General features: G+C 43.8%; 2 protein-coding genes across 2 annotated transcripts; both read right to left on the minus strand.

Moving 5' to 3' along the window:
- Positions 1 to 954: 954 nt before the first annotated feature.
- cog4 (component of oligomeric golgi complex 4) lies at positions 955 to 11,260 on the minus strand. The gene is made up of 19 exons (XM_080885445.1): positions 11,097 to 11,260; positions 9,812 to 9,894; positions 9,601 to 9,715; positions 9,039 to 9,213; positions 8,653 to 8,846; positions 7,229 to 7,334; positions 6,989 to 7,146; positions 6,846 to 6,904; positions 6,634 to 6,758; positions 6,405 to 6,523; positions 4,307 to 4,473; positions 4,029 to 4,194; positions 3,576 to 3,638; positions 3,361 to 3,474; positions 2,700 to 2,792; positions 2,537 to 2,620; positions 2,334 to 2,435; positions 1,918 to 2,046; positions 955 to 1,360 (listed from the first exon to the last, which is right to left on the minus strand). Exons 1-19 carry the CDS (start codon positions 11,229 to 11,231, stop codon positions 1,226 to 1,228), a joined length of 2,322 nt encoding a protein of 773 aa, XP_080741571.1. The 5' UTR covers positions 11,232 to 11,260; the 3' UTR covers positions 955 to 1,225.
- A 401-nt stretch (positions 11,261 to 11,661) lies between these two features.
- On the minus strand, positions 11,662 to 18,448 carry LOC308398688 (uncharacterized protein). The gene is made up of 4 exons (XM_080885446.1): positions 16,622 to 18,448; positions 15,994 to 16,413; positions 15,091 to 15,495; positions 11,662 to 12,505 (listed from the first exon to the last, which is right to left on the minus strand). The coding sequence occupies exons 1-4, from the start codon at positions 16,863 to 16,865 to the stop codon at positions 12,171 to 12,173; spliced, it is 1,404 nt and encodes a 467-aa protein (XP_080741572.1). The 5' UTR covers positions 16,866 to 18,448; the 3' UTR covers positions 11,662 to 12,170.
- Between the last annotated feature and the right edge of the window lie 4,244 nt (positions 18,449 to 22,692).

Consider the following 22,692-nt stretch of genomic DNA (forward strand, 5'->3'; position numbering starts at 1 on the left):
TCCCACCACTCCCCTCTCCTCTCCTTCTCTCCTCTTTCTTCTGTCATGTTTCTCTTTTCACAGAGAAGGAAAAAAACAAAACAAAACAAAAACAAACAAACCCAGCTCTCTATTTTCACCCATGCACCCAGAAATTCATCTTCCCACCCCTGTATACTCTCTAGCCATCACATATCAACCCTCATATCTCCATTTTCACCTTAAAAAAAAAAAAAAAAAAAAAGCACCGTACTGTATATATATATTATGATTATACCAGATTTTTTTTCTTTTTTTTACTGTGAATGTTTTTGTGCTGCACCCCTCATCCTATTCAGTAGTTTATTGGTTGCTCTCATGTGGAATGTTTGTGCTGAGCCAATCGAATGTTGTGTTTACATTAAAGCCACACTTTTCCTAACTATCCCTGCGTTTGTCTGAGTCTGATTACACAGGACTGAAAGGAAAACAAAAAACGAGACCGTCACGGTTGCAACGCTGCTCAGGAAAAAACAAAACTTTAAACAAACGCTGACCTGCTTTAATCTGTGCCGAGAACTAAGGTTAGACCGGGAAATTAGGCTGAACATTATGAGAGTGGACCACTTTTAATGCTTCATCGCCTGGTGAGCACAGCTTTGTATTTAGTGTCAGAAATATGTATAAAAGATTGGGAGCAGGTCCTGCGCAGCAGCGGAGCGGCACTCGGTGAAATGTGGCGGATGGCGGGGGATCAGAGGCGTCGCACAGCAGCTCTCGATTTATTAGGTTAAAAGTGTTCCATCGCTGTAGACAAGGAGCTATTCATATATTGAATGACTAGGCTGGATCAGCTGTCTGACCTGCTTCTGTCAGTTTAATGGGTACGATGTTCATTACTGCTCTGTTTCACTGAGAGCCGCAGAGCGCCGCTCCTCAGTCCCAGTGTGTCCTCGTTTCTCAGAGCCAGTTACAGGTTAAACTCCCACTGAGATATAATTACACAGTCACGCTTTTAATTAAACATTTAACAGAACGTTCTCATATTTTACAGTTAATTCCTATCAAATTCGTCAAAATCCCTGCCCCATAAAAGCCCGGCTATAATGATATAGACTGTCATCAGTCAGGGGTGAAGAGCAGAAGGTCTGAACCCCCCCAAAGAATTCAGATAAAAAGAAATCCTCGGCTTGTCCGTACTGCAAACAGAGTTCTGCAGTGAAAACTCTCACAGCAATCGAAGGCACCCGCACACCAGTTCCGAGGGTTACAGCCGCAGCCTCTTAATGTCCTCGCTTCGGAAGTCGATGCGGAGCGCCAGGACCTGACGCACCTCTGCCGGCGTCAGTCGCCACGTCAGGGGACCTGAATTAGTGCCCCAGTAATCCAAGATCTCAGTTACCTGCAGAAGAAATCGGTAAAGTAATAGTAACTTCAGTTATTTTTGGTGTTTTCTCCAGCTCACAACAGTATGACAGAAAGCACGAGTGGTCCACACTCTGTGGAAACCACATGAGCCCATTGTTCTTGTCATTTCTAAACATGCTATGAGACAAAAAGAATAAAAGAAATCCCAGTTAACAATGTGATACTGACTGGCGACTTCTTTGGGGAAAGGAATACCAAAAATTGACTTATACAGGGGAAAGAACTCCTGCATTTAAGCCAGCAGGCCACATTTCATTGCTGTATCAGGTAGGCTAAAGCCAGGTTAATGAAAGCAACTCGTAGCTAATGGTGTCCTGCTCAGGGTGTACCCCGCCTCTCACCCTATGACAGCTGGGATAGGCTCTAGCCCCCCTGCGACCTTAAATTGGATAAGCGGAAGAGAATGGATGGATAGCAGCTAAAGCTGTCACATAGATATTTCCCAATAGCAAAAACATTGTTAGTTACAATCCATCACTGGTGCTAAGCCCCCATAAATGGTGTGTGTGTTTCTAAAACAGTCTAAATTACCCGCTCAAGGTTGAGAATGGTGGCCATCTGTGTGAGGCGAGCGAACTTGTCTCTGATGGTCCAAGTTGTCACGGTTGTGAGGTACGCCACGAGAGACCGGAGCTCTTTATCAAACTGGAGCCCCCCGAGCTACAACAGAAAAGTCAAAAATAACATCTGTGGGTGCGTTTTACGTACATGGCAACTTTCTTTTTTAGGACTATATGTTCTACATTGTGTCATAATTTATTTAGAGGTTATGTAAAAACATGCTGCACAAAAATAGGAAGAAGCTGCCGTGCCAGAAGGAAGCACCCTCTGCTACAGGCCTTTCTGAACTCATTAATAAATTATTGGAGGCCTTTCTTCACGGGAGTGTCAGTGACGTGACGCACAAGCAGCTCGCTGCCACCCAGTGGCCAAGCTAAGCGCCTCACCCTGCTGAACGAGCATTTGAGGACCGTCTTCTCCATTTCAATAGCTATCAGACTGGTCATCAGGCTGGTCAGCGTGTCGTAGATGACCGGGGAGAGGGCCATCTGGCGGGGAGTTCAGATCAGAAGACGAGAAGAGAAGTTTACTAAACAGTGAGGAAGAGTATCTTTAGCCGGTAAACACAAAGTCAAATCTTAAAAGACACCTTAAACTCTGTCATCAGCTGCTCCAAGTTGACGATGAGCTGCTGCACCCAGGGGTCATTAGCTTCATAGTCATTAAACTCCTCCTGTGAGGGATGCAGACAGTTGCAGCAAGACGTTCTGTAACCTCTGATTTATTCGTGTGCAGAAAGGTGAAAGCGTTACCTCCTCTATGTTATGTGAGATGGACAGGAAGCTGCTGATCCAGGGTTTGACCTGAGGCTTTATGGCTGTTGTGTTTAGCTCCGTCAGACCCTCCTGTGAAAGAAAACCAAAGACAAATACCTGACCTTAAAAAATAAATAAATAAATTCTTAGTTCTTTCCATTTCTCTTTATTCTGGAAGCACACGGGTTGTGGGTTTGTCATGTTTTCACGGGATACTGGGATACCCCGGGAGCACGAGGTCTGTTATTTTAGTAACTGACTGGGTGCTCTATGCTGTTCCAGTCTTTGCCTTCTCCAGCGCCAACACGAAGCAAAAACTTGTTTCTGGGATGCATTTTCTGGAATCATAAGCACCGTGTGGAGCAGGTGCAATCTGCTTCATTGGAGCCGGATGTCAGGCAGCCACGCCCGGAGTATCCCCGGGGTTGCACAACAACGACACGCACCTCCTCGAAAACAGGGCTTTATTAAAAGATCTCATTAAAGCTGCGCTTCTAGATCTCCTGTGACTTGTTAAATAAATAAGAGCTCTCCCTCCACGGCGCTCTCTGGTCTAACAACAGTTCTCCATCCTGAGGCTCCCACTCCAATTAAGAAAATATACAAGTCTGTGCAGACAAGCATGTGGTGTGTGTGTGTGTCTGCGTGCACGTCCAACCTGTAATAGATCTTTGAACTTTGTGGACGTGCTGACAAGGTCGGACAAACAGCTCTCAATCTTGGCTTGCTCTCCAGAGCCGACCCCCTGACTGAACAACTTGGAGCAGTCGTTCTGACCGGAAAGAAAATTGACATTTTTTTTTTTATTTCTGGGGAAAAAAATAAAAATAACGCGATGAACAGGAGAAAGGAAGAGCTGTGGCACAAACTCACCTCCAGGTTCCTCTTTAAAGTTGTGATGTTCTCACTGCACACCTCGACGTTATTCAGGGTCACCTGAGTGGGGGACGAGTGCAAATGAAGGATTCTTACAGCCAGCGTGACTCAGTCCTGCTTTAAAAACTATAATCTGCTGGAGATGAGGTATTTTGACATCTCCTGCCTCAGCTGGTAGTTATAAGCCTTTAAGTGTTTCTTAATTTCAATTTATAATGATATTAAAAAGGTTTTTGAAGTCGCTCTTGTTTTAACAAAGAGCCATTTTAAAAATTAAAGCGCTACTCACTTAGCTCATTCATTCGATTCCTCCTTTAAATTACTGCTGAGCTCTTTTTTAAAGGGCTTATACAGCAGATGTGAGCGATTCATTTATCTTACAGTCTGACAAAGATTTCTAAGGAACTGCTCTACGAGTGAGGCAAGTATTTCTGTGTCGAGCGGTCTCACCAGGAACGCAGCCTTGGCGTCTTCGGTGCTCTCGATGCCCAGCGTGTTGAACTTGCCCTGCTGTAAGCTGCTCTGCATCAGACTGACCGCGCTGCTGACACCACGCTGGATGTCCTGGAGTGTTGTAGCCGGGAAGCCCTGCCGCAGCTTGTTATACAACACCTCCCTGACGGGTGAGAAGAGGCAGATGAGGCAGGAAAGGGGCACGTGTCAATGTAATAAATGTGTAAAACCAAACAAAACCAGGATTTTAAAGAGGTAGAAAATGAGCGAGCGACCTGAAGTCAGACTCCAGCACGGAGTTGGCGTGGTTGATCATCGCACAGAGGCAGTCGATGCTGGAACTCGATAAAGCTCTGCTGATGCACTTTTTCACAATGTAGAAACAGTCGTCCACCATGCTGCTGGTCAGCTGTCCCTTTTCGTATGTGTCCATAGCAACAGCCTGGGGGAGGAGAGGAGTTAATAACATGGTAACGAATAAATAAAAAACGTGAAGTTACTTTATACTACAGTAATAAGGTAACACATAAACAGTAAAATGATAGAAAGTTACTCTTTTTTTCACTGTATAATATGCAAACGGTTTTTGTTTCGAATGTGTGCACAGATTTATGCACAATGTGTGCATAAGTAATAAAAACAGGAGGTTTTTAGGGAATTAACAAAAACTTTATAATTACAGGACAGTCTGGGCGATGAGCTACCAGAATTTTCTTATAAATGTAGACACAAAGAGTGGTGCTGACAGATTTCTTTTATTTACTCAAACGCATTAAAAAAAAAAAAAAAAAAAAAGGTAGAAAAATTAGATCTAAAGATGAAATGGCATTTTTTCTAATATTATATTTTTGTATTTATATTGAGATATCTTAGGTATTTAATGTGTAGTTAACGCATTTTTATAGTGACAAAAGGGGTATTTTTACTTGTCCGGCCCATCTAAGATCAAAGTGTATGTTGCCTCTGATGTAAAATGAGCAACTTGACTTTATCATACAGTAGCACAAGCAGTGACAAGGTACTGCTGTCGTTACCGTTGCTCTTCTACAAGTTTGGGCTAAAGAGAAACTTTAAACTGTTCCAGAAACATGAGAAATATTTTATTTATAAGTCAGACATCCTGTTTGATACTCGGGTGTTAAAGAGTCAAGTTTTTGGATGCATGTTTGGAGTATATTCAGATCTTGTCTACAAATATTACATTTTGTTTTTAAAAATGTCACTATAGCCATTTCATTGCCAGACCTGCGAGTCATCAAACACATGTAAAATTACTGTCACATTCAGGACACGACTGAATGAGAATCAGTCTGTCTGTCTATTTATAATTAGCATATGCTGAAATGTCCTCATTTTTCTATGTAAGGCACAGATCTTCTGCACGGCCAGGGTGGACAACCAGGGGATGAATGTGGAGTAAAACTACGTTAAATTAATGCACATAACTGTTTCAGGAAAAGTAAACAAACAGGAAATTGCTGATCTATCCGGCTGACCTGTCTTGTCTTGTATTACACGAGCACCGCCGAGCCTTTTTTTCATCACTAATCATAAATGAGAAACAGTTGATGTGTGAAGTTTTTGGGCATTCTAAAGTGCAGGGAAAAGGTTAAGAAACCCTGATGAAGGAAATATGTATGCTCTGAACTGTTCCACTAGGGAAAGCTGTAAACCTTTTTCAAGAGAGAAGCAAAGCATTTGCTCAGGAGTGACGATAGCTTAAAACCCCCAACAAAAACACAAACTCCAAGAAGCAGATGGTGTTAAATTTTTAAATAAAATGTTTAAATTTAAAATGTCCACTGCTTTAAAAAAATACAACCTTTTGAAATTGAATAAATCTTTTTGACACAGCCTGTATTTATTGCCAATTAACCTTTGGCAATACCTTCACAGCCCACCAGGGGGCTGCAGGCCACACTTTGGGACTCATCTGCTCTCTGGTAATCTAAGCAATTTTTAATGTTTGCAGTGAAATCACAGGTAAATTCAAGTAAGAAAATGCTGATGAATTTGCACGTAAAACCAGCCAGCTGCCTTTTTTTAAATTTTTTTTTTAATCCCTCATATTCTCTTTCCCTTTCTAAAACAGATGTGTACATTACCCATAATGCAACATGACCGCCACAGTTTGGTCTGTCATCTGAGTGCATTATACTATCAGCAGCTAATGTAGCCTGAAGCAGAGGGTGACCTGCAGAATTTAAGCTTTTTTTTTTATTAACCTCAGACTCGACATGTACAGCTCCCTGCACATCCACAGAAATGTTACACAACCTTTTCACGTTTGTGTCAGTGCAGCGGACACATAAACAGTCTTCGATGAGTGAACTGAGTCTTTGAAGTACAGAAATAACACTGCACTCAGCTGACCTTGTTGACAGACTCTCTCATGTAGTACTCTTCCATGGGAATGTAATAACCAATCAGCTCCTGCATCGTTGTGCTCAGCAGGCAGTGTTTCAGCAGCTTCTCCACGTTCTGCTGATGCTCTGTGTGTTTAAACACGGAGGGGAAAACACACATTTTCAACTGCACACTTCTTTACATTCACATTTCAATTAAAAAAAGAAAAGAAAAAGAAAATCACACATGAAGCTACCCTGCGTGATGCTCTGAGCGTCCCCAACTTCAAAGTCGGCCATCACGCGGCGACGTAGAAAGCGCAGGTAGAGCTCCGCCCTCGCGTTCATCAGAGTGACTTCTGCCAGGACGGGATCCAGCTCCCTGTTTGCGGACGAAGAGGTATAAACAAAAATATAAACCCTCAAACATGTAGGAAATGCAGCATCCCGCTTAGACAAACACACGCACCTTGGCTCGATCCTCTCCCCTGGAACACTCTTCATCATGCTGCTTTGGACGACCTGAAACTAAAGAGCAGATTCAAGGTCACAGCCGGGTCAGGGACGCAGTGAAAGCAACCATGTGACGCAGCGCCGGCGTCTCACACACACCTTGGTGTGGTATCCTCTCTGCTGGATGAAGCTGTCAACTATTTTCTGGGCCTGGCGATCACATTCCTGCTGCAGGTGAGTGATGAGCGTGTACAAATGGCCTGGACCGTAGTACGTCTCTACGATTGGCTGATGGGTCTCCACAACGCGAGCGATACCTGTGAACGCAAACCAGCACACGGGTGGAGAGAGCATGCAAAGGGGAATTCAGGCAGACACGCACAGTCTGTGTTTTCTCACCTTCCAGCAGCAGCGTTAGCGTGTCTGCAAATATCAGCAGAGCTCTCTTCTCACCCAGATCTGCTCCAGTCGCTAGCAGCAGGTTCTCCTCAGCTTTGGAGGCAAGCTGTGTGAGAGTGTATGAATCAAAATGACATATTGTAGCAGACTAAAATACATGACTCAAATCAGGATAAACTGAAATTACAAGTGTGATGAAATGCATAAATAGGAGACAAAAAGAAAATATGCACCTCGACTAAGGCCACTATTACAGCCACAACTGCCCTCATGTCACTCAAACTAAGCTGCTATGTTAAAAATATGAATCTTTATGTACAAAAACCTAATAAACAGATAAGCATCCCCGCATTTAGAATCAATGTGTGACTACTTGTGCCTTTTTAAACCATACTGTTTCCTTCCTTTGTGGTTGAAAATCACTGTCATAGAGCGACCAAGGGCTGGCACGGCAAGCCAGCATGCAGGAGGTGAGGTTAGTTTCCATATCTGTGAGTCCGCTGAGGTCTACTTGGGTCTGCGTGACGTACCTGCCCTTTTTTTTTCTTTTTTTTTTAATAATGGCATCCATGTGGACTACACTACAACAACACCAATTACACGTGTTACATTACAATGACTGTACGTCTGTAGTCTCTGCAGCTGTCTGTGTTCACAACAAAGTAAAACCCCCACCGGTGAACCCATTCTGGTTTGCTGGCAGGTGACCTTCATCAGTAAACCAGACAACTTTTAACTGATCACTGGTGAAGAACCCAACCCCAAACCTATCCTTTGATGAAAAGCAAAACATTTAAGGAAAAATAGAAAAGAAATTTATGATGCATAAATAACACACAATAGCATAAGTCTACAGTTAGGGTCACCACCTATGATGAGTTATGCTTAATTTTGTGCTACCGCTGTCTGTGTATTTGCTTATGGAGAGCCTTGCAGACAGGCGTTTTCAACCACTGGTTGTAAAGCGGGCTGGAACACTGAAGGGAGCAGCAGTGAAAATCACCGGGAACGAGAACAGCGAGAAACAAACACCAAAGATTAAAAAATACAGCATGAAAAGCACAAACAGCGGCTGCAGTGACACTTTTCTATGTTTTTAACTCTCGGTTTCACTTCAGCTCTTTGAACGTTATAACTTTACTTGTCTCCTTGGCTGGCTGACAGATGAAGAGTGGTCCATTGACGGGCTGTTCCACATACTTTGGACACTCTCTCATGGACTGCCAATGTGCTATCACCGCTGAATTGTAATGTCCCCATTAAGCCAAATCTGGATCCACATCCCCCCTTAATTTTCATCCACACACACGGAACCAGCCAGCATGCACGGATCTCTCTTTATGTTTAAGTGGTTTGTGATTAATGAGATTCAGCTTTCTTTAAGTTAAAGCAGCAAATATAAAGGACTTGTTTTCATTACTGACCTGACTGCAGAGATACTGGCCAAATCGAGCGAGGCCTTGCTGGTGGAGGCCAAGAAGAGGGAAGATCTTGAAAAACCTTTCCACCTGTGCCAGGTCGACTGCTGCTACGGCTTCATCAAGCTTCTCTGCAACAATGACCTTTAGTTTCTGCTCTGCTTCCTGCAGTAGGACCAGACTGGCGTCCACAGCGCTGCCTGTGCAGACGTGATGAAATGGTAGTGTTAGTGTATCTTTGTGGCACTTACCCAAACCTTAATGTAACGACTTTAACTGCTATATGGAGCTTTATTTTTCAAATCAACTGTAACTGCATTTTCCATTTGCTTAATTAACCCTAAGCCTGCAGTTTAAGATTGCATGCTGATGTAGAACAAGAGGCTCCATACTTTCTTCTCCCTGCCTGCTCAGCTCGATAACGGACTGGTCCAGAGACAGGTATCGATGGATGTGAGCAGCAGCCTGTTCGTAATCTTCATTACGCAGAGCTGTCTGCACCCCGTCTGTGCAGAATTTCAGGTCGAGGATATCATCGGCACGCTGGATGACGTTATATAGCCGCGTCTGAGGGAAATCAAATGAGATACATGTTCAGAAATCAAAGCTGTTTTGACCCAGAAGGAGTCACGCCTAGAAAATGAACCTGGTATCAAAATGATGGCCTAAAAGGAGACCTTTCACATGCTAACATCTTTTATTGACGTTCAAAGATGGTTGTAAATTTCATGAAGCCATCTCCTGTCCTTATAAAGTTACAAGGTCTCCAAAATCCTGTAACAAGTACGGTAAAAAAATACTATGTTTTGCATACTTCAAAGGTACAAGTTTGTTGGTTTTAAATTTGCAAGTTATAGTGCCAAAAAGCAAAAAAAAAAGAAAAAAAGAGCAAAACAAAAACTGCTGATTTTGAGCGGGTCTGATGGAGGTGCTTTAAAATGTATGCATGCTCACCTTTGCCAGGTCTAGTTGTCGTACTTTACGGCTGACGTTTTCAGCCAGGCTGCAGGTAAAAGTGATCATGCCCGACAGCTGGCTGGCGTCTCCTCCAATCAGCTGGAGGTTGGGTCTGCAGAGCAAAGAGAGAAAGCATTTTTTTTCTCAGTACAACACATTACAGATTAGCATTTAAATACTTTAGACCAGCAGCTGATTTTGTGTGTACCCCATCCTGTGTAGTGCCAGCATTTTAGTGTGAATGACCCCCTCCTGCCCTACCAGTCTGTCCAGCTCTGTTTCCACCTCTTTCTGCAATAAAAACAAAACAAAGACCAGTTTTTTACTTTATAGAGTTCCCACAACTCACATTACTTTATCCACACTTCATTAGGTACAACTGCTCATTTATCCAAATATTTAATCAGGCAATCACATTCAGTTCATCTAGCCATGTAGATGTAACTAAGACAGCCTACTTAAGTTCAAATGACTATCAGAATGGGGACAAAAGGTGAATTAAGTTATTTTCAGCATGGGATGGTTGTTGGTGTCAGACAGGTATGAGTATTACAGAAACTACAGATCCACTGAGATTTTTCCACATAACCATCTCTAAAGTTTACAGAGATTGGTTTGAAGAACAGGAAATATCCAGTGAGCAGCAGATCTCTGGGAGAAAATACCTTGCCGATTCCAGAGGTCAAAGGAGAATGGGCTTCAAGCTGATGGGAAGGCAACAGTAATTGAAATAATCATTTGAAGAAGAACCTACAACAGCAGTCCTGTCAGCATCACCAAAACTGGAGCACAGAACACTGGAACAACGCTGCCTCGTCTGATGAGTCTCAGTTTCTGCCCCAACATTCAGACAATACACTGTAAATTCAGGTCTACTTAAGGGTAAATTCGTCCATCTCTGTCATCATATACCATGACTGATGAGACAAACACTGTAGAGCGTTTTCATGTTATCATTTCCCATCTTGCATATTCACATTGCTGATTGGCTGTATTTGACTTAAGGACATGTGTTTCTCGAAAGTCTGGTTTTTATCTGATGGGTGCGAAAAACGCAGGATGCTGGAGTAGGTATCGATCCAATATCAATATTAGTTTTGGAATCGACACTAGATATTTGGATCGATCTGCCCACCTCTAAAAGGCAGTAAAGGAGTTATGTATGTAAGTAGGAGCTTGTTGAATATAAACACATTAAAACTTAATGAAAAAACGAAGCGACAACAAATACTGGGAAACAACTGATAGCAGGAAGAAGGCGATCCATGGTGATTTAACAGGAAAAACAATAAATATGAAGTGACACGGTGCATGACTGCATTCCTACTGATGACAGTAAACTATTATTAAAGCTTGCTGTTTTTGTGAATATCTATTAAAGCAGACATCCTTCTCAGCAGCGGTTTGAGGAGGAGCGCCTGTTAAGTTTACGTGGATGACGACAGCACCTGTATGTCGCAAACAAACCACCGTCAGCGGCCATTGGTACGAACCTCCTCCTCGCAGAGCTGCTGGTAAATTTTCTCCAGGTCCTCCAGCTCCGTCAGGGCGGAGATGGTGTCCATACTCACAGAGGACAGAGAGCTGGAGTCGCATCTTCTCGCTGTTATGGGTCCACCGTCAGCCATCTTCCGCCACCGGAACAGGACACAGAAGCCAACGTCATCATTTTTGTTACTATTCCCCGTGATTAGTCTGCCAGGCAGCGTTTCGGCGCATTATTATCGGGTCTTTAGAGAAGACGAACTCGTCTTAAAATCATAACCGTGTCGACAACGTTATATTTAACCAAGTATAATATAAATATATAAATTTTATTACATATTAAAGTCTGTTAGTGGTGAGGATAGGTCAGCATTTTTACACAAGTGCCTGACAACTGTCCTCGGGGAGAAACTTTTCACGTACCACCACGCATGCTCACAAACCCACAGCACCGAAACTGGTCCCCTAGAGGGCGCTACTGCGACACTTCTCAGTGAACGGAGAGACCGTATGGGGCTAAAACTACGGAAGGAAATTGGTGTATAAAGGTTTACAGACGCATATGAGATGATGTACAAGCATAAACCAAGATTTATTTAACCAAGTACACATTTTAATAACATCTAATTATTTGCTAAAAATGTGAATGAACAAAAGCAGTTTTGTGGCTCTCAAGTTTGCTTAATGAAAAGAGAAAATTTCTGTATTAACTTGATAATAGTTTACGGTAGAGGGTTAAATGTAATGCATAGACCAGCACACGTCACCACCATTATTGTATATTGTCCTGGAAAGCCATTGGCAGATCATCCCCACCTACTATGGTATTAAAAACATATTTTTATGTCTGAGCTATATGATATTCTTGGTATCTTTAAAGGGAAAAGTTAACTGAAAGTTGCTTTTTGTGGCTTTGCAAGGTGAGATGGGGTCCTGGATTAAATACCAGGATGAAGCCGTAACAAAAGAAACCCAAACAAACCACTGCACACCTATTGTTTTCAAATTTTCATATTTTACTAAAACAAATTCAGAGCATTTTGTGTTTTAAGCAATGCTGGCTGCATTCATCAAAGTTAAAATCAAGAGACTTGCTGCTCTCTGGAAAACAGCAGGAGCTCTTCTCTTTCCTGCTGGAGTTCTTCCCATTTCTTCTGTAGTTCTTCCTTTTCCTTCTGCAGCTCCTCTCGCTGTCTACTTAAGTCGTTGGCTTCCTCCTGCTGTGCTTTCCTCAGAGACTCGATTTGCTCCCTCTCTGCTGCTGCCTCTCTGGCACTAGCTGCACGCAGCTTCTCCAGCAGCTCCCTCTGATGCTCCAGAGTCCGAGCCTCCTCCTTCTGCGTTCTCCTCAGAGCTTCTATCAGCTCTCTCTCCCTCTTGAGCGTACGCTTTTCTCCTTCAGACATCTTCAATGCACCTGCAAGAGGAGAAGGTTTAGGCTCATTACAGCCTCCAGCACAGTGGAAACCTGGAAAACAGGACTGAAGTGTCTTTTTAAGGGCTGCTACTGATTTTTCTTAATCAGAGGGAGTTATAACAGGTATTTGGAACAGATAAACATTTAAAGTAAAGAAAAAAAGAACAAAAAATAAGTCCTCAAAATATAGATTTATATATCAAATTGTGCCATAATTTGGAGTAATGACTATGGCACTTCAGTCTTGTAAAAAGGAAATTTCTCTAAACCAAAGAGTAGGGAGTGCAGACAGAGTAGTGGCTGCATCAGCACGAGCCCATTCGGTCTGCCTGTTCTTTTCTTCCTTTCTCTTCGGTTCAGAGTGTGAGCAATGGCACATTACATTCACTCACTCACTCACTCACTCACACACACACATATGTATTAATACATGTATATAAATATATATAAATATTAGGGGTGCAACGATATTCGTATCGATATTGAACCGTTCGATACAGTGCTTTCGGTTCGGTACGCATATGTATCGAACAATACAATTTTTTTCAATTTTTTTTTTTTTTTTTTTTTTTGTGTCCCGTTTGGATCTATAGCCATCAGAATTGTTGTCTTGAGGCCAAGAAAGATGCCAAGAGGATTTATTTTAAGTGGATCATCATATTGGTCCATTTGATTGACCTTTATTATAATTATGAATTTATTTTATTTTCAGTTGCAAACGGGACAGACATGACTGTGGGATAGGACAGGGGGAAAGAATGAAAGAAAGAGGGGGAGAGAAAGAAAGAAAACCAAAGGGGAGAAAAAAAAAAGAACAATACAAAATTTGTAATTTATTTTATCAACTTTCCTTCTGACGATGCTGTCTGTGTTGAGCGCTCAGTGAATCTGCATTTGACTACTCCGCCTAGGCTCGAGAGTGCAGCCTAGGCGGAGTAGTCGAACGCAGATTCACTGAGCACTCAACACAGACAGCATGGTCAGAAGGAAGAGCGCAGGGCAAGCTAGCGAGACAGAAGTGGACCTCCCCACCCTCATTCAGATCTGGCGTTTGGAATTATTTTGGTTTTCATGTGACGTATGACCCTGAAGGTAAGCGAGTCATGGACTAAAGTAAAACAGTATGTTGGATGTGCCATGCAATGCTCAATTACATGGGTGGGAGCTAGCTCGTTAACGTGTTGGCCGTCTAGCCCCTCTGTATAGGGTAGCTCGTTAACGGAGATTTGCCGTGTTGTGGCGTTAAGGTTATTTCAACGAGATTAACCTGAAAGCACTAGTGGGAACACAACGAATATGACTGCACATTTACACCGACATCATCCTAGTGCAAAGACCAAAACAACAAGCATGCATGCTACAAACTTTAGCCGAGTCATTTAGACAGCTGTTAGCACATGATTCTCCTTATGGAGACCTGATATGTTTAATATGCTGCTGAGAATATAGCCCAGAAGAAGCGGATAGTATAGCTTTTATTTTGGAAAGAGACATTTCTCTGTAATAAACTCTCTTTTCCAAAGATGAGTGATTCCTCAATCAGATACAGGGCTCGCAATATCGCTAGCCCGATGTCCCGGGGCTATCTCTCCCCTGCCTGTCGGGCTATTGTAGGAAGGAAAAATATATGCCAATGCTTTTGCATTCTTTCAGAAATGTAGCTGGGTAATTATGTCATTGGGTGAGCCACTGTCAATATGTGACATATTGAAATCGTGTTTGAATTTGCGCTTGTTTTTTTGCTTTCACTTTGCAATCGCGCGAACTGTGTATAGAGAGCGACAGCACTGATCTGTGAGTGATGATAATTTGTGCACCAATTCCTCTGACATCGTCTTATTAATCGTTAGCTTACTATGCAAACATGACAAGTGAAATCTCCCGCAGCTTAAACATGTGAGAGGTTGATCGCGCAGAGAATCGCTGAGCTTATGTGAGTGCGGCAGGATATATATTTGACTACGATGACCTGGATGACTGAGAACCTTCACAGACAGATATATATTTTAGTTCTGCTGAGCCAAATAAGACAGGTCAGGGTGAAGAAGTGACAGCCAAAGAAAAGCTTACCACAAAACGGAGAAGTTATGACAAATCAGACTATAAGGCAAAAAGAAAGTGCAGCTTTATGGTTTCATGGACAAAAGAATTTCTGTGGCTGCAATATGACGAGCTAAAAAACAACACGCACAAGGGTTAGGGTTAAATTTAAAAACTGTACTTTTGTGTTAAAATATATATTTATAATTTTAATAAATGACAAATTAAAAAGGCATGAACATTTTTTTTTTGTATCGAAAAAATATCGAACCGTGACACCAAAGTATCGAACCGAACCGTGAATTTTGTGTATCGTTGCACCCCTAATAAATATATATATATATATATATATATATATATTTATTGTGTGTATTGTGTGTATTCATCCTCTTAATTGAGAAAATTACTTTGAACACATTTACATGGAGAAACAGGACCATGCGACCACAAGCAGGGCTGACAGAGTGAAGCATTTACAGGGAGAGATTTGTATCATAACCATTCCTGTAGACTGAGTGAAACAGCAGTGAGCTATAAAATCATACCTGGAGCCTGTCTCTGCTCTGACGTCTTGTTGTTGGCATGTGAGACCGGAGATGAGTTTAACGCCGGTAAACGCAGCCCATTGGACACCTGCTCTAACAGCAAGTTTGGGTGTCTCTTTGACATGTGTCGGTGCAGATTACTGGAGCTATTTTTCCCGCACTTCAGCTTCTTCGTGCAGATACGGCAACGAGCAGCGTTCAGGCTGTCCAAGCGCTCAAAGTGTCTCCAGATGGTACTGCGTAGTGGACGTCCTGCAGGAAGGTCGTCACTCCCCTCTGTGTGTGTTTGAGGTTCTGCTGGATTTCCGTGGGAAGCGTCTAAGATACCGTTGATAGCCACACTGTTATCGGTTTCATTCACCAGTGTTACTGTCTCAGAGTCTCTGTCCTTCGACAAGACTTCCACTGAAAAGAAAGAAAACATAGTTGTAATCACACAACTCATACCTCATGTCCTTAAATGGAACACCTGACTCCAGGTCGCCTTTAGAGAAGAAGTCACATTATAGCAGTTCACTTATTTTTCCAGATGTAGATGCACAGCTGTTTGTGTGTTATAAATTTGAGCCACTTAAGTTTGTGTGTATTGGTCACTCAGATAAAAAGGAGACCATATTATATGCATAATCAATGCCTAAATCCTTTCAAATGATTCTTTATTCTCCTTTTCATAGATACACATACATGAAAAGGTGTGACACTGGCAGCATCTGACCAATCACAAAGAGATATAAGACCACTGGGAGCATAGCGAGTGATCTTAGAAAGGAAAAATCAAACTAAACACTGGAAAACAATCCAGAACTTTAGCTACCTCCCTTGATACTGAAGAGGAAGATAAGCAAGGTGTTATCTCTTGTTTGTGTAGATGTGAAACTTTAATATGGCTGTCAAACAGCTTACCTTGAGCATCACTCTGCTCTGTCCCCCATAAGGCCTCATCGGACTCAGGGTTAGTGTTTGAGTCCTGTGAGGAGTTTAAGGGTGTTGGTGGGTACTGCTGGGTGGATAACAGCTCAGAGTACACCTTAGGATGTTTTGAGGACAAGTGTCGCCGCAGGTTGCTGACGCCACCACTTTCGACCAGCTTCTTCATGCAGATGCGACAACGAACGGCGTTCAGATTGTCCAAGCAATCAAAGTGTTTCCAGATCACGCTGCGATGTCGTGAACGTTTCACAGGGAGCTCATCACTTGTCTCCATTTGTGTTATTATTTCTGATGGACCCTCCTGTGGAAGGAGGTCATTCAAAGAAGAGCTGATTCCAGTTGTGTGTACTGCGGTGATGGTGCCACCCTCATCGTCCTCCAGTGCCACTTCCACTGAAGAAGAAAGAGGCAAAGTTACATTTAAGTGGTGAACATTCTGCTACATGATAATACTTAGTGACTGCTCAATACACATAGAATATGGTTTTCATCCTTAACTAACCCTAACCCTTTGGCGGCCTTTTTCTAAAACACTATACAGTATATCTACTTCTGTCCCCACAAAGCTGGGGTTCACTTTAGATGGTTTGACGAGCTGTACCGGAGCAGAACTGCTCTCCTTCCGCCCGATGGTGCTGGTCTTCCCCGGGGCCAGGTTTAGATCCGGGTCCGTTACTTCTCGTGGAGAGCTCGGTGGGATGCTTCACACGCAGGTGTCTCAGCATAGCAGTGGTGGAACCACAACCTTTTTTGAGCAAGTGACGAGCGCAGAGAAGACAACGGACAGACCGCGAGTCGTTGTTTTCGAAAAAACTCCAAACTACACTACTACGCGCCCGAACCATCGCGGTGGATACAGGTTGGCACTGCTGTGAATAAAGAGTCAAATGCCACGGCTCGGTACAGAACGAATAATTACTCTGCGGCTATCCGTACTATTAATGAAGTTTATTTGTTTTTGATGTGCTAGCCTAGCTGATACTACGCGCAGGCAGCATACGAAAATGTAATAGCCCTACGTCATATCCGGGGTATCAACCGTCGTCTTCCGCGCGGGACAACACTGGAAGCGACGTGGCGACCGGAGTCCATAGAAAGTGAATGACTTTCAGCGACTTTCAGCTACTTTCAGCTACTAAAGGCGACAGAATAACCGCTGGCGACGCGAAGTGTTGCTTCCACGCGAACGACTGAAAAAAACTACCAATGAAAGCATGTCGCTACCGCTGCTGACCCGGTAGTAAATACGGAAGATGGTTACCTAGGCAGCCTCTACCGTCCACAAGCAACAGATTCATAGCGATTCGCGACAATTACAAGTAGACGTATCTTAAATGTTTACTAAACCCGACTCAAAAATTAGTTTATTTTTTAATTTTATTTAATATATTTTCTTATTATCATTATGAGGATATCTAGGAGATGCAGTGGACTTTTAAAAATCTGATTATTTAATCCGGTCGTGGAGAATAAGAGAATGCTGAAAGAATGAAAATTAAATAACCGAGTTAATAAAAACAATCAAACAAACAAACACTGAAACTAATTATTAAAAACTAAACTGCGTAGACAATAAAACGTAATGGAATCTAAATTTTACTGATAACATAAAGTTCAAAGGAAATAATACTATAAATATAAACTAGCTATCATGATAACTCTATGATGTAGCTGTTTACACGTTCACCTAACAAATAAAAGATCCCCGGTTTGATCCTGGGGGCAGACACATATCCCTTTGGAGGGCATACAATGTAAAAATTAACAAAATCAAAGCATGTGGAACTGCCCTAATGTGGTGGCCCCTTGTGAGTAAGGAATTAGCTTTATATCTCTATGACTACACAATCGGTGTGCTCGAGTATACTTGTGAAAATGAGAGCTCTTTTTTTTTTGCCTGTCCCGTTTGGCTCTTTTGCCATCAGAATTGTTGTCTAAAGGCAAAGAAAGATGCCCAACGGATTTACTTTACCAAATTGACCATCCCAGCCTTGCCGTAATGGTCCATTTGATTCACCTTTTATTGTTTCTTTTATTTTCACTTACTGAATACGGGACAGACTTGACTGGGGGAAAGAAGGGGAGAAAGAAAGAGGGAAAGAGAAACAGCTGAGAAGAGGGACGGGGGAGAAGGGCAAAAGACAAAAACCAACAGAACGGGCAGAGAAGAAAAAAATGCATATATCAATCACCTGGGTCACCTGCTGAGAAAGAAAAAAGAAAACAAGCAGAAGAGAACAAGAGCAACAGAACAAACAACACCACAATGATACATGGGAATACGACAGCAAATACCAAACACTAAACACCACTGTGCAGCACACAAGACCAACAGAACACAGTGTGCCCTGAGGTAGGAGCCAAAAAGGGTGCAGTTTGTGGGTGTGATCACCCGTGTGTACACCTGTGAGCATGGACGCGCTTGTTTTTTGTTTTTTAAAAGGTTCCTTCTTGTAATAATCTGCTAGAGGGTGTGGGGGGGCCACAGCCCCGTCCTCCATGGCATTAGGCAGGTATGGAGGAGATCAAAACTCCAGACATCCAGAGGCCCCCAGAACACAAGAGACCAAGGAAGACCAACAGAGGGGCAGCCGCGCCACTGTCCCAGAAAGAGCTGAGGAGAGTCCCAGATGAGGGCTCACTCAGCAGCCGTGGAGCAGAAGCCAGGGGGAGTTGCAGTGACGCGCCCGTGAGCTCCGCCGGCAGCCAGCCGCGCCTGAGTGACCGAGCCCCAGGCCGAGAGGCCGGGGGCACCCCACCTCCGAAGTGGCCCGAGCGAGCCCCAGGCTCCAATAAGCGGCCGCCAAGGAGTGAGCCGGTGTGTACCTGGACGCCCATCCCCGGACACAGAGAACCACCAACGCACCGATGTCTGAGGGGGTCCGCCACTGGCAGGGGAAGTGGTGGTAGGGGGAGATAGGCCTCCAAACCTTGGAGGGCCTGAGATGTCCCCAGAGAGGTGGCGCCTGACACCCAACCTGACATATAGACACAGACATACAGGCACACACAGATACAAACATCCATTCCCACCCTCATGCTCTCATATACACTTACTCCACACTCAACCAACGTGGAGACAGACATAAAGAGACGCTGTACACACGATCACACTCCCCAAGCGTACTCTACAAACCGGGTCTAGGTGCCCCCGCCCCTGGAGGGGGGAACTGCACCCAGACCCAGGTGGTGTTACCCTTTTCCCTGCGGTGGGGGGAGGCAGACCACCCCGACTCCGCAGCAGCAGGAAGGCCCCACACCCCAGACCGCAGTCGGACGGCCAACTCCTCCTCCTAGCCCCCCCGCTCCAGCAGGTCGCAGAGAACGGGGGTGAGAGAAGACTCCAAACCTCCCTCCACCCGCTCATTGTAGTGTTGATGCATTTGTGTTCTAAGGTGCATTTAAAACCCAGGAGGGCTTGGAGCTACCTGCCAGAGAGCAGCAGGTAAGCGCATGGTCCCTCCTGCTAGCCCTCAATGTCTACGTGTATTTAAAATTGAGAGGTGGGCAACGACGCCAGGGGTGGGGTGTACACCCTGATGGTACTTTGGATTCCGTGTATCGTGCCCACCCCCAAGATCCTATATGTATGTGTAATGAGAGTGTGAGTAATGTGAATGTCTAAGTTGTGGGATAAAATTGAGGCAGAGACAGCCAGAAGGGGACAGAGGGGGGGGAGGGGGGGGGGTAGCCTCGTCTGCACCCTGGTGACATACCCCTACTCCAAGGTCCTGCATGTGTGGGTGGTTGTGGTGGAGCGGGAAGAGGGAGGCAGCTGGAGATGGGGAGGGAAGGAAGGGAGGGGCAAGTGACCCCTCCCTGGGGCCAGCTCCCCCGCTGACCCCAGTAGGCACCCCCATACTCCGCGACCCGCCAGGGAAAGGGGGCCCAGGCCCATCCAGACCGGGGCCCAGTGCAGCAGCGCCTCCCGGCCCCACAGAGCCCGGGACAGTCCACCCAACCCCACCACAGAGAAAACTGCACCCACCCCACCATCCACTCATCAAATGAGAGCTCTTTAAAGGTGTTTGACATTTGACTCGAGTTTTAAAGATGTAGCCATGGAACTCTTGTAATTTCATGAGTGAATAAAGTTGGGTAGAACACAGATTTGAGTAAAGTATGGCAAAAGACTCATGCCCTGCACTTGCTAGAATTAGTATAGATCAATGGAATGGTTTTCTCTTACTGCAACAGTTTGATAATAATAAAAGATAAACTGGCATCTCTTAAATTGATTGTCTTTGGCATATTCTCACACTCCACATGTTCTCAAACAAGCTGGAGTGGCTGATGCTGTGCCATCAGATTACAGCACAATAATTCTAATGTAACCCTCACTTTATATGTTTTAGAGGAGCATCGAGGTTGATGGAGGGTTTTTTTTTCTTTTTCTATGCTTTTTTTTTTTTTTTTAACTTTACAACTCCACAACTTTATTAGTGCAAAAAAAAAAAAACATTAATGTATTTTCACTTAAACAAGCAACTGTTTTCTTTATCTGCATTAAAGTTATATAAAAACGTAACAGTGCGAATGTAAATTCCTTGCTGACAGTTTAACCAAAAGACATTTCTTTTTTTCTTTTTTTTTTCTTTTTTTTTTCTTTTTTTTTTTTGCCTGTCCCGTTTGGCTCTTTTGCCATCAGAATTGTTGTCTAAAGGCAAAGAAAGATGCCCAACGGATTTACTTTACCAAACTGACCATCCCAGCCTTGCCGTAATGGTCCATTTGATTCACCTTTTATTGTTTCTTTTATTTTCACTTACTGAATACGGGACAGACTTGACTGGGGGAAAGAAGGGGAGAAAGAAAGAGGGAAAGAGAAACAGCTGAGAAGAGGGACGGGGGAGAAGGGCAAAAGACAAAAACCAACAGAACGGGCAGAGAAAAAAAATGCATATATCAATCACCTGGATCACCTGCTGAGAAAGAAAAAAGAAAGCAAGCAGAAGAGAACAAGAGTAATAGAATAAACAACATCACAATGATATATGGGAATATGACAGTAAATACTAAATGTTAAACATTATTGTGCAGCACATAAGATCAACAGAACACAGTGTGCTTTGAGGTAGGAGCCAAAAAGGGTGTAGTTTGTGGGTGTGATCACCCGTGTGTACACCTGTGAGCATGGACGCGCTTGTTTTTTGTTTTTTTTAAAAGGTTCCTTCATGTAATGATCTGCTAGAGGGTGTGGGGGGGCCACAGCCCCGTCCTCCAGGGCGTGAAGCAGGTGTGGAGGAGATCAAAACTCCAGACATCCAGAGGCCCCCAGAACACAAGAGACCAAGGAAGACCAACAGAGGGGCAGCTGCGCCACTGTCCCGGAAAGAGCTGAGGAGAGTCCCAGATGAGGGCTCACTCAGCAGCCGCGGAGCAGAAGCCAGGGGGAGTTGCAGTGACGCGCCCGTGAGCTCCGCCGGCAGCCAGCTGCGCCTGAGTGACCGAGCCCCAGGCCGAGAGGCCGGGGGCACCCCACCTCCGAAGTGGCCCGAGCGAGCCCCAGGCTCCAGGCCCCGATAAGCGGCCGCCAAGGAGTGAGCCGGTGTGTACCTGGATGCCCATCCCCGGACACAAAGAACCACCAACGCACCGATGTCTGAGGGGGTCCGCCACTGGCAGGGGAAGTGGTGGTAGGGGGAGATAGGCCTCCAAACCTTGGAGGGCCTGAGATGTCCCCAGAGAGGTGGCGCCTGACACCCAACCTTTTTCTATGCTTAGCTTGCCTTGCTTCTTCACAGTTAACACAATGAACAAACTCAGATTAGACAACAGGTGTTAAACAAAGGCAGCCGTTTTTATTAAAGGAAATATCCGTCAAGCAGATGAGCATTACAGTTTCCCTACTTTAAAGCAACACATTAGTGCTTTTAAAAAAAAAAAAAAAAAAAAAAAAAAACAGGTTTAAAAAGAAGTTCACAGGCTGAAAGCAAAAAATGGCAAACTTTCTCCACTTGAGCTTACAAATAAATACAAAAAGTGTTCTTCAGCGAGCTGGCTGGACACTACACGCATCACGCTGTTTATTAAATATGTGGCATCATGTTATTCTCAGTGCAAAAACAACAAAACAACTGTAGATAAGAAGATGATGATGAATGCTGGAATGTATTTTAGCAGTGTCAGATTATGGAACATCCTGCAGGCAAACGTGACATGCTTTGTGTTTTATAAAGACACTTAATGTAAACTCAACTTCCTGTTTTTGTAAAGCACTGTTGGGACACCATGAAGTAAGAGTGTAACGGGAATCTGTTTATATCTGCAGATCCTGCGTGGTGCTGAAGAAGGGGACAGACACGCCAGACCAAAGCAGTACACACCCCCTGTCACTTCCTGCCACACCAGCGTTAGCAACAGTGAAGCCACGATTTGTTAGGATAGTCAGCAGAAGTAAGAAGCAGTGAGTGACTACAACACCTGTGAAGCTTGTCTGGCTCGGAGCACATTTACACTTTCACACAGATCAAATCCAGTGATTTCACTCAATAAAAACATCAGTACAGTTTCTGAACGACTGGTGACCCCACATGTGTTTGGAAAAAAAAAAAAAAATCTACAATTTACTTCAGTGCTTAACAAATGTAAACACACCTTAAACACAAACTTTAAAACCACTCAGGCTTTGAATCCAATACATCTCAGAGTTTACCACTAAACACTGAATGC

The sequence above is a fragment of the Rhamphochromis sp. 'chilingali' genome (genome assembly GCF_963969265.1).
Source record: "Rhamphochromis sp. 'chilingali' genome assembly, chromosome: 6".
Lineage (NCBI taxonomy): Eukaryota > Metazoa > Chordata > Actinopteri > Cichliformes > Cichlidae > Rhamphochromis > Rhamphochromis sp. 'chilingali'.